We start from the raw sequence: 15,175 nt of genomic DNA, 5'->3' as shown, positions 1-15,175 counted from the left end.
TACAGAGTAACTGCCTAGTAACAGGGCTACAGAGTAACTACCTAGTAACAGGGCTACAGAGTAACTACCTAGTAACGGGGCTACAGAGTAACTGCCTAGTAACGGGGCTACAGAGTAACTGCCTAGTAACAGGGCTACAGAGTAACTGCCTAGTAACAGGGCTACAGAGTAACTACCTAGTAACGGGGCTACAGAGTAACTGCCTAGTAACGGGGCTACAGAGTAACTACCTAGTAACGGGGCTACAGAGTAACTACCTAGTAACGGGGCTACAGAGTAACTACCTAGTAACAGGGCTACAGAGTAACTGCCTAGTAACAGGGCTACAGAGTAACTACCTAGTAACAGGGCTACAGAGTAACTGCCTAGTAACGGGGCTACAGAGTAACTGCCTAGTAACGGGGCTACAGAGTAACTGCCTAGTAACAGGGCTACAGAGTAACTACCTAGTAACGGGGCTACAGAGTAACTACCTAGTAACAGGGCTACAGAGTAACTGCCTAGTAACAGGGCTACAGAGTAACTACCTAGTAACAGGGCTACAGAGTAACTACCTAGTAACAGGGCTACAGAGTAACTGCCTAGTAACGGGGCTACAGAGTAACTGCCTAGTAACGGGGTTACAGAGTAACTGCCTAGTAACGGGGCTACAGAGTAACTGCCTAGTAACGGGGCTACAGAGTAACTGCCTAGTAACGGGGCTACAGAGTAACTGCCTAGTAACAGGGCTACAGAGTAACTGCCTAGTAACAGGGCTACAGAGTAACTGCCTAGTAATGGGGCTACAGAGTAACTGCCTAGTAACGGGGCTACAGAGTAACTGCCTAGTAACAGGGCTACAGAGTAACTGCCTAGTAACAGGGCTACAGAGTAACTGCCTAGTAACAGGGCTACACGGAGAAACTGTGCAGTCGAGTTGCTTGCTAACGTTAGTTGCTGGGGGTTGTTACACAAAACACTTCAGACACAATTAGCTTGTTACCTTCAACCAGAGTTGCAACAAAGTTGTCCAATGTCTAACGCTAGCCTAGTCATCAACAGTCATGACTGGTTTAACGTTACCTCAGAATCCGAAAATCTACCCCTAAACTTTGTTTCAACAAGTCAAAATACGTTTCTATCTACTCCTCAGATACCCTAAAATGTAATGAAACTATAATATTTCTTACGGAAAGAAGTATGTTCAATAGGAAAACGATTTTACCAGGTGCATAATGTCTTCATGTCGCGCCCAAACATGAATTTCCAAGACTGTGTCCTTCTGCTACAACTGATATTTCTTATTCGTTTTTGAAGTTACAAGCCTGAAACCTTGAACACAGACTGCTGACACCCTGTGGAAGACATAGGAATTGCATCCAGGGAGCTAATTTTCAGTATGACCTTACACTTGCCATTCTAAGAGGATGGTCTCTCTCAAAAAAATTCTGTTTGGGTTTTCTTTGCATTTTCTCCTACCACATCTATTGTGTTATACTCTCGTACATTATTTTAACATTTCTACAAACTTCAAAGTGTTTTCTTTCCAATGGTACCAATTATATGTATATCCTGGCTTCAGGGCCTGAGCTACAGGCAGTTTACTTTGGGCACGTCATTCAGACAGGAAATGGAGAAAAAGGGGGCCTAGCCCTAAGAAGCCACTTCTTACATCATTTAGCAGACGCTCTTATCCAGAGAGACTTACAGTAGTGAATGCATACATTTAATTTCATGCATTTATTTATACATATATATATATATTTATTTTATTTTTTGTACTGGCCCCCCGTGGGAATCGAACCCACAACCCTGACGTCGCACACACCATGCTGGCGTTGCAAACACCATGCTCTACCAACTGAGCCACAGGGAAGACTTCTTCGAAAGTTGTGGGTCATTGGGCTGCCGATGGTAGCTTACAGAGGGATTTGTTTTGGAGCCAATTCCTACAGCCTGGTTTAGTGTTTGTTGCACCTGACGGGACTGTTTGGAGTCGTTTGTTTTTTGTATACAGTTAATGTTTGAATTATTACATTTTGTTGCCATCTTCGTTGTCCTAACCTCACTCTCTCTTTCGATTCGCTCTCCGTGTGAAAACTCAATACCACAGACACTTTACCGTTTCCTGCCAGTGACGCACTGGCCTCAGTCGTTACTACGGCAATTTAAAATGGAGCTGACCATAGTTCAAATATACCTCGTTGATGATCAAAATACTAAATACAGAGATGTTTTTATGTTAAATGCACATGTTTAGTATTAGTGGATTGAATACATCTCTTTGTTTAGCTTTACTTACTAAAGGGTTTCCATTCCCCTTTAAGAGTGGATAATGTTTCCATTCCCCTTTAAGAGTGGATAGTGTTTCCATTCCCCTTTAAGAGTGGATAGTGTTTCCATTCCCCTTTAAGAGTGGATAGTGTTTCCATTCCCCTTTAAGAGTGGATAGTGTTTCCATTCCCCTTTAAGAGTGGATAGTGTTTCCATTCCCCTTTAAGAGTGGATAGTGTTTCCATTCCCCTTTAAGAGTGGATAGTGTTTCCATTCCCCTTTAAGAGTGGATAGTGTTTCCATTCCCCTTTAAGAGTGGATAGTGTTTCCATTCCCCTTTAAGAGTGGATAGTTCACTGTCAGTGGTGATAGGGTCAAGGTAAACAGGGCTGTTCTTCACATTGTGGCAGAGTTTATATCCTTTCTGTATAGCGACTTCTATCCTCAACACTGTCCCGTCCATCAGCTGGCCATCTTCATAGGCCGCGCCGCCAACATCTACCCTCTCTCCTTCCTGCTCAACCTGGGACGAAGAAACAAGATCAGGGGCAACTTACAGCACATGATGATGTTTGCAGGTACAGACCAGTGGTGTCTGTGGTATAGACCAGTGGTGTCTGTGGTACAGACCAGTGGTGTCTGGTACAGACCAGTGGTGTCTGTGGTATAGACCAGTGATGTCTGTGGTATAGACCAGTGGTGTCTGTGGTATAGACCAGTGATGTCTGGTACAGACCAGTGGTGTCTGTGGTATAGACCAGTGGTGTCTGTGGTATAGACCAGTGGTGTCTGTGGTATAGACCAGTGGTGTCTGTGGTACAGACCAGTGATGTCTGTTGTATAGACCAGTGGTGTCTGTGGTACAGACCAGTGGTGTCTGTGGTATAGACCAGTGGTGTCTGTGGTATAGACCAGTGGTGTCTGTGGTACAGACCAGTGATGTCTGTTGTATAGACCAGTGGTGTCTGTGGTATAGACCAGTGGTGTCTGTTGTATAGACCAGTGATGTCTGTGGTACAGACCAGTGGTGTCTGTGGTACAGACCAGTGGTGTCTGTGGTACAGACCAGTGGTGTCTGTGGTATAGACCAGTGATGTCTGTGGTATAGACCAGTGATGTCTGTGGTATAGACCAGTGATGTCTGTGGTACAGACCAGTGGTGTCTGTGGTACAGACCAGTGGTGTCTGTGGTACAGACCAGTGGTGTCTGTGGTATAGACCAGTGATGTCTGTGGTATAGACCAGTGATGTCTGTGGTATAGACCAGTGATGTCTGTGGTATAGACCAGTGGTGTCTGTGGTACAGACCAGTGATGTCTGTGGTATAGACCAGTGATGTCTGTGGTATAGACCAGTGGTGTCTGTGGTATAGACCAGTGATGTCTGTGGTACAGACCAGTGGTGTCTGTGGTATAGACCAGTGGTGTCTGGTACAGACCAGTGATGTCTGTGGTATAGACCAGTGATGTCTGTGGTACAGACCAGTGATGTCTGTGGTACAGACCAGTGGTGTCTGTGGTATAGACCAGTGATGTCTGTGGTATAGACCAGTGATGTCTGTGGTATAGACCAGTGATGTCTGTGGTATAGACCAGTGATGTCTGTGGTATAGACCAGTGGTGTCTGTGGTACAGACCAGTGATGTCTGTGGTATAGACCAGTGATGTCTGTGGTATAGACCAGTGGTGTCTGTGGTATAGACCAGTGATGTCTGTGGTACAGACCAGTGGTGTCTGTGGTATAGACCAGTGGTGTCTGGTACAGACCAGTGATGTCTGTGGTATAGACCAGTGATGTCTGTGGTATAGACCAGTGATGTCTGTGGTATAGACCAGTGGTGTCTGTGGTACAGACCAGTGATGTCTGTGGTACAGACCAGTGATGTCTGTGGTATAGACCAGTGGTGTCTGTGGTATAGACCAGTGATGTCTGTGGTACAGACCAGTGATGTCTGTGGTACAGACCAGTGATGTCTGTGGTATAGACCAGTGTTGTCTGTGGTATAGACCAGTGATGTCTGTGGTATAGACCAGTGGTGTCTGTGGTATAGACCAGTGATGTCTGTGGTACAGACCAGTGGTGTCTTTGGTATAGACCAGTGGTGTCTGTGGTACAGACCAGTGATGTCTGTGGTATAGACCAGTGATGTCTGTGGTACAGACCAGTGATGTCTGTGGTATAGACCAGTGATGTCTGTGGTATAGACCAGTGATGTCTGTGGTATAGACCAGTGATGTCTGTGGTAAAGACCAGTGATGTCTGTGGTATAGACCAGTGATGTCTGTGGTATAGACCAGTGATGTCTGTGGTATAGACCAGTGATGTCTGTGGTACAGACCAGTGATGTCTGTGGTATAGACCAGTGATGTCTGTGGTATAGACCAGTGATGTCTGTGGTATAGACCAGTGATGTCTGTGGTATAGACCAGTGATGTCTGTGGTACAGACCAGTGATGTCTGTGGTACAGACCAGTGATGTCTGTGGTACAGACCAGTGATGTCTGTGGTACAGACCAGTGATGTCTGTGGTATAGACCAGTGATGTCTGTGGTATAGACCAGTGATGTTTGCAGGTACAGACCAGTGATGTCTGTGGTATAGACCAGTGATGTCTGTGGTACAGACCAGTGGTGTCTGTGGTACAGACCAGTGATGTCTGTGGTACAGACCAGTGATGTCTGTGGTATAGACCAGTGGTGTCTGTAGTATAGACCAGTGATGTCTGTGGTACAGACCAGTGATGTCTGTGGTACAGACCAGTGATGTCTGTGGTATAGACCAGTGATGTCTGTGGTATAGACCAGTGATGTTTGCAGGTACAGACCAGTGATGTCTGTGGTATAGACCAGTGATGTCTGTGGTACAGACCAGTGGTGTCTGTGGTACAGACCAGTGATGTCTGTGGTACAGACCAGTGATGTCTGTGGTATAGACCAGTGGTGTCTGTAGTATAGACCAGTGATGTCTGTGGTACAGACCAGTGATGTCTGTGGTACAGACCAGTGATGTCTGTGGTACAGACCAGTGATGTCTGTGGTATAGACCAGTGATGTCTGTGGTATAGACCAGTGGTGTCTGTGGTATAGACCATTGATGTCTGTGGTATAGACCAGTGATGTCTGTGGTATAGACCAGTGATGTCTGTGGTACAGACCAGTGATGTCTGTGGTATAGACCAGTGATGTCTGTGGTATAGACCAGTGATGTCTGTGGTATAGACCAGTGATGTCTGTGGTATAGACCAGTGATGTCTGTGGTACAGACCAGTGATGTCTGTGGTACAGACCAGTGATGTCTGTGGTACAGACCAGTGATGTCTGTGGTATAGACCAGTGATGTCTGTGGTATAGACCAGTGATGTTTGCAGGTACAGACCAGTGATGTCTGTGGTATAGACCAGTGATGTCTGTGGTACAGACCAGTGGTGTCTGTGGTATAGACCAGTGATGTCTGTGGTACAGACCAGTGATGTCTGTGGTATAGACCAGTGATGTCTGTGGTACAGACCAGTGATGTCTGTGGTACAGACCAGTGGTGTCTGTGGTACAGACCAGTGGTGTCTGTGGTACAGACCAGTGATGTCTGTGGTATAGACCAGTGGTGTCTGTGGTATAGACCAGTGGTGTCTGTGGTATAGACCAGTGGTGTCTTTGGTATAGACCAGTGATGTCTGGTACAGACCAGTGGTGTCTGTGGTATAGACCAGTGATGTCTGTGGTATAGACCAGTGATGTCTGTGGTATAGACCAGTGGTGTCTGTGGTACAGACCAGTGATGTCTGTTGTATAGACCAGTGATGTCTGTGGTATAGACCAGTGATGTCTGTTGTATAGACCAGTGATGTCTGTGGTATAGACCAGTGATGTCTGTGGTATAGACCAGTGGTGTCTGTGGTACAGACCAGTGATGTCTGTGGTATAGACCAGTGATGTCTGTGGTATAGACCAGTGATGTCTGTTGTATAGACCAGTGATGTCTGTGGTACAGACCAGTGATGTCTGTGGTACAGACCAGTGATGTCTGTGGTATAGACCAGTGATGTCTGTGGTATAGACCAGTGATGTCTGTGGTACAGACCAGTGATGTCTGTGGTACAGACCAGTGATGTCTGTGGTATAGACCAGTGATGTCTGTGGTACAGACCAGTGATGTCTGGTACAGACCAGTGATGTCTGTGGTACAGACCAGTGATGTCTGTGGTACAGACCAGTGATGTCTGTGGTATACACCAGTGATGTCTGGTAGAGACCAGTGATGTCTGGTACAGACCAGTGATGTCTCTGGTATAGACCAGTGATGTCTGTGGTACAGACCAGTGATGTCTGTGGTACAGACCAGTGATGTCTGGTACAGACCAGTGATGTCTCTGGTACAGACCAGTGATGTCTGGTACAGACCAGTGATGTCTGGTACAGACCAGTGATGTCTGTGGTATAGACCAGTGATGTCTGGTACAGACCAGTGATGTCTGTGGTATAGACCAGTGATGTCTGTTGTATAGATCAGTGATGTCTGGTACAGACCAGTGATGTCTGTGGTACAGACCAGTGATGTCTGTGGTACAGACCAGTGATGTCTGTGGTATAGACCAGTGATGTCTGTGGTATAGACCAGTGATGTCTGGTACAGACCAGTGATGTCTGTGGTATAGACCAGTGATGTCTGTGGTATAGACCAGTGATGTCTGTTGTATAGACCAGTGATGTCTGTGGTATAGACCAGTGATGTCTGTGGTATAGACCAGTGGTGTCTGTGGTACAGACCAGTGATGTCTGTGGTATAGACCAGTGATGTCTGTGGTACAGACCAGTGATGTCTGTGGTACAGACCAGTGATGTCTGTGGTACAGACCAGTGATGTCTGTGGTATAGACCAGTGATGTCTGTGGTATAGACCAGTGATGTCTGTGGTATAGACCAGTGATGTCTGTGGTATAGACCAGTGATGTCTGTGGTATAGACCAGTGGTGTCTGTGGTATAGACCAGTGATGTCTGTGGTATAGACCAGTGATGTCTGTGGTATAGACCAGTGATGTCTGTGGTACAGACCAGTGATGTCTGTGGTACAGACCAGTGATGTCTGTGGTACAGACCAGTGATGTCTGTGGTACAGACCAGTGATGTCTGTGGTACAGACCAGTGATGTCTGTGGTACAGACCAGTGATGTCTGTGGTATACACCAGTGATGTCTGGTAGAGACCAGTGATGTCTGGTACAGAGCAGTGATGTCTGTGGTATAGACCAGTGATGTCTGTGGTATAGACCAGTGATGTCTGTGGTACAGACCAGTGATGTCTGTGGTACAGACCAGTGATGTCTGGTACAGACCAGTGATGTCTGTGGTACAGACCAGTGATGTCTGGTACAGACCAGTGATGTCTGGTACAGACCAGTGATGTCAGGTACAGACCAGTGATGTCTGTGGTATAGACCAGTGATGTCTGGTACAGACCAGTGATGTCTGTGGTATAGACCAGTGATGTCTGTGGTATAGACCAGTGATGTCTGGTACAGACCAGTGATGTCTGTGGTACAGACCAGTGATGTCTGTGGTATAGACCAGTGATGTCTGTGGTACAGACCAGTGATATCTGTGGTATAGACCAGTGAGGTAGCAGCTGGACCAGTGGGAGGTATTCTGGTAGCAGCTGGACCAGTGGGAGGTATTCTGGTAGCAGTGGGAGGTATTCTGGTAGCAGCTGGACCAGTGGGCGGTATTCTGGTAGCAGCTGGACCAGTGGGAGGTATTCTGGTAGCAGTGGGAGGTATTCTGGTAGCAGTGGGCGGTATTCTGGTAGCATCTGGACCAGTGGGTGGTATTCTGGTAGCAGCTGGAACAGTGGGCGGTATTCTGGTAGCAGCTGGACCAGTGGGAGGTATTCTGGTAGCAGCTGGACCAGTGGGAGGTGTTCTGGTAGCAGCTGGACCAGTGGGCGGTATTCTGGTAGCAGCTGGACCAGTGGGCGGTAATTCTGGTAGCAGCTGGACCAGTGGGCGGTATTCTGGTAGCAGCTGGACCAGTGGGAGGTATTCTGGTAGCAGTGGGCGGTATTCTGGTAGCAGCTGGACCAGTGGGCGGTATTCTGGTAGCAGCTGGACCAGTGGGAGGTATTCTGGTAGCAGCTGGACCAGTGGGCGGTAATCTGGTAGCAGCTGGACCAGTGGGAGGTATTCTGGTAGCAGCTGGACCAGTGGGAGGTATTCTGGTAGCAGCTGGACCAGTGGGCGGTATGCTGGTAGCAGCTGGACCAGTGGGAGGTATCTGGTAGCAGTGGGAGGTATTCTGGTAGCAGTGGGCGGTATTCTGGTAGCAGCTGGACCAGTGGGCGGTATTCTGGTAGCAGCTGGACCAGTGGGCGGTATTCTGGTAGCAGCTGGACCAGTGGGCGGTATTCTGGTAGCAGCTGGACCAGTGGGCGGTATGCTGGTAGCAGCTGGACCAGTGGGCGGTAATCTGGTAGCATCTGGACCAGTGGGAGGTATTCTGGTAGCAGCTGGACCAGTGGGCGGTGTTCTGGTAGCAGTGGGAGGTATTCTGGTAGCAGCTGGACCAGTGGGAGGTATTCTGGTAGCAGTGGGAGGTATTCTGGTAGCAGCTGGACCAGTGGGCGGTATTCTGGTAGCAGCTAGACCAGTGGGCGGTATTCTGGTAGCAGCTGGACCAGTGGGAGGTATTCTGGTAGCAGCTGGACCAGTGGGCGGTATTCTGGTAGCAGCTGGACCAGTGGGAGGTATTCTGGTTACAGCTGGACCAGTGGGCGGTATTCTGGTAGCAGCTGGACCAGTGGGTGGTATTCTGGTAGCAGCTGGACCAGTGGGAGGTAATCTGGTAGCAGTGGGCGGTATTCTGGTAGCAGCTGTACCAGTGGGAGGTATTCTGGTAGCAGCTGGACCAGTGGGAGGTATTCTGGTACTGGACCAGTGGGCGGTATTCTGGTAGCAGCTGGACCAGTGGGCGGTATGCTGGTAGCAGCTGGACCAGTGGGAGGTATTCTGGTAGCAGTGGGAGGTATTCTGGTAGCAGTGGGCGGTATTCTGGTAGCAGCTGGACCAGTGGGCGGTATTCTGGTAGCAGCTGGACCAGTGGGCGGTATTCTGGTATTAGCTGGACCAGTGGGCGGTAATCTGGTAGCAGCTGGACCAGTGGGAGGTATTCTGGTAGCAGTTGGACCAGTGGGAGGTATTCTGGTAGCAGTGGGAGGTATTCTGGTAGCAGCTGGACCAGTGGGAGGTATTCTGGTAGCAGTTGGACCAGTGGGAGGTATTCTGGTAGCAGCTGGACCAGTGGGCGGTATTCTGGTAGCAGTGGGAGGTATTCTGGTAGCAGCTGGACCAGTGGGAGGTATTCTGGTAGCAGCTGGACCAGTGGGCGGTATTCTGGTAGCAGTGGGCGGTATTCTGGTAGCAGCTGGACCAGTGGGCGGTATTCTGGTAGCAGTGGGAGGTATTCTGGTAGCAGCTGGACCAGTGGGCGGTATTCTGGTAGCAGCTGGACCAGTGGGAGGTATTCTGGTAGCAGCTGGACCAGTGGGAGGTATTCTGGTAGCAGTTGGACCAGGAAAGGCAAACATAAATACAAACTGAAATTAAAACGCTGCAAGAGAATAACATGAAGGATATCTGGGATGGTATGAAGAAGATAACAGGCTACAGCACCAGGGGATAGCTACAGAGTGATGGGGGAAGGGACAGAGCTACAGAGTTAGAACGCTGCAAGAGAATAACAGGAAGGAGATAACAGGTTACAGCACTAGGGGACAGCTACAGAGTTAGAACGCTGCAAGAGAATAACAGGAAGGAGATAACAGGTTACAGCACTAGGGGACAGCTACAGAGTTAGAACGCTGCAAGAGAATAACAGGAAGGAGATAACAGGTTACAGTACCAGGGGACACCTACAGAGTTAGAACCAGTTTCTCAGCAGAGCAACAGCAGGTTGTGGGGAGGTGCTGGACACTGATCTGGGAAGCGCTGAGCCCATGAGCATCTGGGAGGAACATTTGGTGAAGCTGCTGAAGAGGATCAATCCCAGGAAGTCAGTAGGGCCTGATTGGGTTATTAAAGCCAGAGGACAACAGGCTGTCATACTGCAGAATATTTTCAACCTGTCCCTAATATTCACAGATACTCCTACTAATTGGGAAACGTCCTGCATAGTGTCGATTTCAAAGAAAGCAGGAGGGACTGAGCACTGAAAGACGTCACACAAGTCATGAAAACCTTTTGAGTGGGTTTTAATACCTTTTATGAAGAGTCGATGTGGCAGGCTATCTGGATCCTTTGCAATTTGCCTACGGCCCAAAACCTGGTGTTGAAGATGCCCTCCACAGACTATATGAGCACCTGGAGAAGCCTGGCTGTGGTGACAACAAGGTTCGCTGACTTCTCCAGTGCTTTCAGTACCATACAACCCCACCTGCAGGCCCAAAAGATAAAGGACATTCACGTAAACCCACACAAAATCAAATGGATTGTTTACTACCTGACGAATGGAACAGCGTTGGTAAGGCTGGACCAGGAAGTATCAGATCGGATATGTACCAATACGGGGACGGCGCAGGGGATGGTGTTGTCACATTTTTCTGTTTACCTTTTACACAAATGACTTCAAACAAAATGAACTGAGTCACTTAGACATTCACCCACCCACTCCACAGGGCTCTGACACCCACCCACTCCACAGCACTCTGATTTTACTGTGGGTTCCTCTCCAGACGCCACTAGCTAGGTGGTTTTACTGTGGGTTCCCCTCCAGACTCCACTAGCTAGGTGGTTTTACTGTGGGTTCCTCTCCAGACGCCACTAGCTGGGTGGTTTTACTGTGGGTTCCCCTCCAGACGCCACTAGCTAGGTGGTTTTACTGTGGGTTCCCCTCCAGACGCCACTAGCTAGGTGGTTTTACTGTGGGTTCCTCTCCAGACGCCACTAGCTAGGTGGTTTTACTGTGGGTTCCTCTCCAGACGCCACTAGCTAGGTGGTTTTACTGTGGGTTCCTCTCCAGACGCCACTAGCTAGGTGGTTTTACTGTGGGTTCCCCTCCAGACGCCACTAGCTAGGTGGTTTTACTGTGGGTTCCCCTCCAGACGCCACTAGCTAGGTGGTTTTACTGTGGGTTCCTCTCCAGACGCCACTAGCTAGGTGGTTTTACTGTGGGTTCCTCTCCAGACGCCACTAGCTAGGTGGTTTTACTGTGGGTTCCCCTCCAGACGCCACTAGCTAGGTGGTTTTACTGTGGGTTCCCCTCCAGACGCCACTAGCTAGGTGGTTTTACTGTGGGTTCCTCTCCAGACGCCACTAGCTAGGTGGTTTTACTGTGGGTTCCTCTCCAGACGCCACTAGCTGGGTGGTTTTACTGTGGGTTCCTCTCCAGACGCCACTAGCTAGGTGGTTTTACTGTGGGTTCCTCTCCAGACGCCACTAGCTAGGTGCTTTTACTGTGGGTTCCGCTCCAGACGCCACTAGCTAGGTGGTTTTACTGTGATTGTTTTACTGTGTGTTCCCCTCCAGGCCTGCGGGGGGCGATGGCGTTTGCCCTGGCAATCCGGGACACGGCTACCTACGCCCGCCAGATGACGTTCACCACCACCCTCCTCATCGTCTTCTTCACCGTCTGGGTGTTTGGAGGAGGAACCACCCCCATGTTGTCATGGCTACACATTAGGTTAGTTAGATGGCTGGGTGTTTGGAGGACTGTAGTACCACCTGGAGGACTGTAGTACCACCTAGAGGACTGTAGTACCACCTAGAGGACTGTAGTACCTGGCTGTAGTACCGCCTAGAGGCCTGTAGTACCACCTAGAGGACTGTAGTACCACCTAGAGGACTGTAGTACCACCTAGAGGACTGTAGTACCACCTAGTAGACTGTAGTACCACCTAGAGGACTGTTGTACCACCTAGAGGACTGTAGTACCACCTAGAGGACTGTAGTACCACCTAGAGGACTGTAGTACCACCTAGAGGACTGTAGTACCACCTAGAGGACTGTAGTACCACCTAGTAGACTGTAGTACCACCTAGAGGACTGTAGTACCTGGCTGTAGTACCACCTAGAGGCCTGTAGTACCACCTAGAGGACTGTAGTACCACCTAGAGGACTGTAGTACCACCTAGAGGACTGTAGTACCACCTAGAGGACTGTAGTACCACCTAGAGGACTGTAGTACCACCTAGTAGACTGTAGTACCACCTAGAGGACTGTTGTACCACCTAGAGGACTGTAGTACCACCTAGAGGACTGTAGTACCACCTAGAGGACTGTAGTACCACCTAGAGGACTGTAGTACCACCTAGTAGACTGTAGTACCACCTAGAGGACTGTAGTACCTGGCTGTAGTACCACCTAGAGGACTGTAGTACCACCTAGTAGACTGTAGTACCACCTAGAGGATTGTTGTACCACCTAGAGGGCTGTAGTACCACCTAGAGGACTGTAGTAGGGATGTCGGACCAGGTAACTCTACCTGCTGCTAGTAGTAGGGATGTCGGACCAGGTAACTCTACCTGCTGCTAGTAGTAGGGATGTCGGGCCAGGTAACTCTACCTGCTGCTAGTAGTAGGGATGTCGGGCCAGGTAACTCTACCTGCTGCTAGTAGTAGGGATGTCGGACCAGGTAACTCTACCTGCTGCTAGTAGTAGGGATTTCGGGCCAGGTAACTCTACCTGCTGCTAATAGTAGGGATGTCGGGCCAGGTAACTCTACCTGCTGCTAGTAGTAGGGATGTCGGACCAGGTAACTCTACCTGCTGCTAGTAGTAGGGATGTCGGACCAGGTAACTCTACCTGCTGCTAGTAGTAGGGATGTCGGGCCAGCTAACTCTACCTGCTGCTAGTAGTAGGGATGTCGGGCCAGGTAACTCTACCTGCTGCTAGTAGTAGGGATGTCGGGCCAGGTAACTCTACCTGCTGCTAGTAGTAGGGATGTCGGACCAGGTAACTCTACCTGCTGCTAGTAGTAGGGATGTCGGGCCAGGTAACTCTACCTGCTGCTAGTAGTAGGGATGTCGGGCCAGGTAACTCTACCTGCTGCTAGTAGTAGGGATGTCGGGCCAGGTAACTCTACCTGCTGCTCTGTGAATGGACATATTAACTGTGATGTGAAACTCGCTGTTAGAGTGAGTTGTTTAAAGAGCTTAGCTAACATGACTATCTGCCTGTCTGTCATCCAGTATGGTCTGGCCAGGCTCTGGTCCATATTGATCAGAGTAAAGAGGATTATGGGTAGTGATGTGTGTTGGCAGCTGCTCATTTTGAATGACTAATGCTGTCTCTGTGTGGTGTACAGACAGGGTTAATCCACAGTCTCTAAAGCCGAAAGGAGCAATATGGTGAGACTCGCAGGAAGGCACCAAACAGACCAGACCGGGGTTTGGGCTTTAAGAAGTCAATCATTCTCCCTGAGTCATTCTCGAAATCGAAAGGGACGACCTCGATTGGATCCAATGTCTTCAGTAGTTGAACATGTTATTACTCCAACCTTGGAGAAAGTGACAAACCGACACACTTTTTCATGTGTGGACTTTATATCGCCGTGCTTTTTGATTTGAAGGCCTGCAAAATGTGCAGTTCGGCGCGAGACAGCGGTTAGACCAGATTATGTTTCTAGGCATGAGCTTAGCTAGCCAACTTCACCATAACATCTCATGGAGAAGCAGTTTTAGTCTATCTTCATACTGTAATGTGTTTTGGTTCATCTGAGAAGTCTGTAGGGTTAACCTGGTTGACTTAAACCCATCACCGTAGTGGCCAGAGTTGTGCCAAAAGGACTATAAGCATGTGTTTGGAGGAGAGGAGAAGCCAGTCTGTATCAGTGTGTTTGGAGGAGAGGAGAAGCCAGTCTGTATCAGTGTGTTTGGAGGAGAGGAGAAGCCAGTCTGTATCAGTGTGTTTAGAGGAGAGGAGAAGCCAGTCTGTATCAGTGTGTTTGGAGGAGAGGAGAAGCCAGTCTGTATCAGTGTGTTTGGAGGAGAGGAGAAGCCAGTCTGTATCAGTGTGTTTGGAGGAGAGGAGAAGCCAGTCTGTATCAGTGTGTTTAGAGGAGAGGAGAAGCCAGTCTGTATCAGTGTGTTTAGAGGAGAGGAGAAGCCAGTCTGTATCAGTGTGTTTGGAGGAGAAGCCAGTCTGTATCAGTGTGTTTAGAGGAGAGGAGAAGCCAGTCTGTATCAGTGTGTTTGGAGGAGAGGAGAAGCCAGTCTGTATCAGTGTGTTTAGAGGAGAGGAGAAGCCAGTCTGTATCAGTGTGTTTAGAGGAGAGGAGAAGCCAGTCTGTATCAGTGTGTTTAGAGGAGAAGCCAGTCTGTATCAGTGTGTTTAGAGGAGAGGAGAAGCCAGTCTGTATCAGTGTGTTTGGAGGAGAGGAGAAGACAGTCTGTATCAGTGTGTTTAGAGGAGAAGCCAGTCTGTATCAGTGTGTTTAGAGGAGAAGCCAGTCTGTATCAGTGTGTTTAGAGGAGAGGAGAAGCCAGTCTGTATCAGTGTGTTTGGAGGAGAGGAGAAGCCAGTCTGTATCAGTGTGTTTAGAGGAGAGGAGAAGCCAGTCTGTATCAGTGTGTTTGGAGGAGAGGAGAAGCCAGTCTGTATCAGTGTGTTTAGAGGAGAGGAGAAGCCAGTCTGTATCAGTGTGTTTGGAGGAGAGGAGAAGCCAGTCTGTATCAGTGTGTTTGGAAGAGAGGAGAAGCCAGTCTGTATCAGTGTGTTTGGAGGAGAGGAGAAGCCAGTCTGTATCAGTGTGTTTGGAGGAGAGGAGAAGCCAGTCTGTATCAGTGTGTTTAGAGGAGAGGAGAAGCCAGTCTGTATCAGTGTGTTTGGAGGAGAGGAGAAGCCAGTCTGTATCAGTGTGTTTAGAGGATAGTAGAAGCCAGTCTGTATCAGGGTGTTTGGAAGAGAGGAGAAGCCAGTCTGTATCAGTGTGTTTGGAGGAGA

At 49.0% G+C, this 15,175-nt stretch overlaps 1 protein-coding gene across 1 annotated transcript in view; it reads left to right on the top strand.

The window, feature by feature from the left end:
- Positions 1-15,175, top strand: part of slc9a7 (solute carrier family 9 member 7) — a 142,323-nt gene that overhangs the window by 45,442 nt on the left and 81,706 nt on the right. Inside the window, exons 11-12 of the mRNA XM_045697509.1 lie at positions 2,720-2,831; positions 11,762-11,915. Of these exons, the coding sequence (XP_045553465.1) occupies positions 2,720-2,831; positions 11,762-11,915 (266 nt within the window). The remainder of the gene's footprint in view (positions 1-2,719; positions 2,832-11,761; positions 11,916-15,175) is intronic.

This window comes from Salmo salar, chromosome ssa16 (genome assembly GCF_905237065.1).
Source record: "Salmo salar chromosome ssa16, Ssal_v3.1, whole genome shotgun sequence".
Classification (NCBI taxonomy): Eukaryota; Metazoa; Chordata; class Actinopteri; order Salmoniformes; family Salmonidae; genus Salmo; species Salmo salar.
The sequence above is the reverse complement of the archived record's forward strand: the minus strand, read 5'-3'. Positions and strand labels throughout refer to the sequence as shown.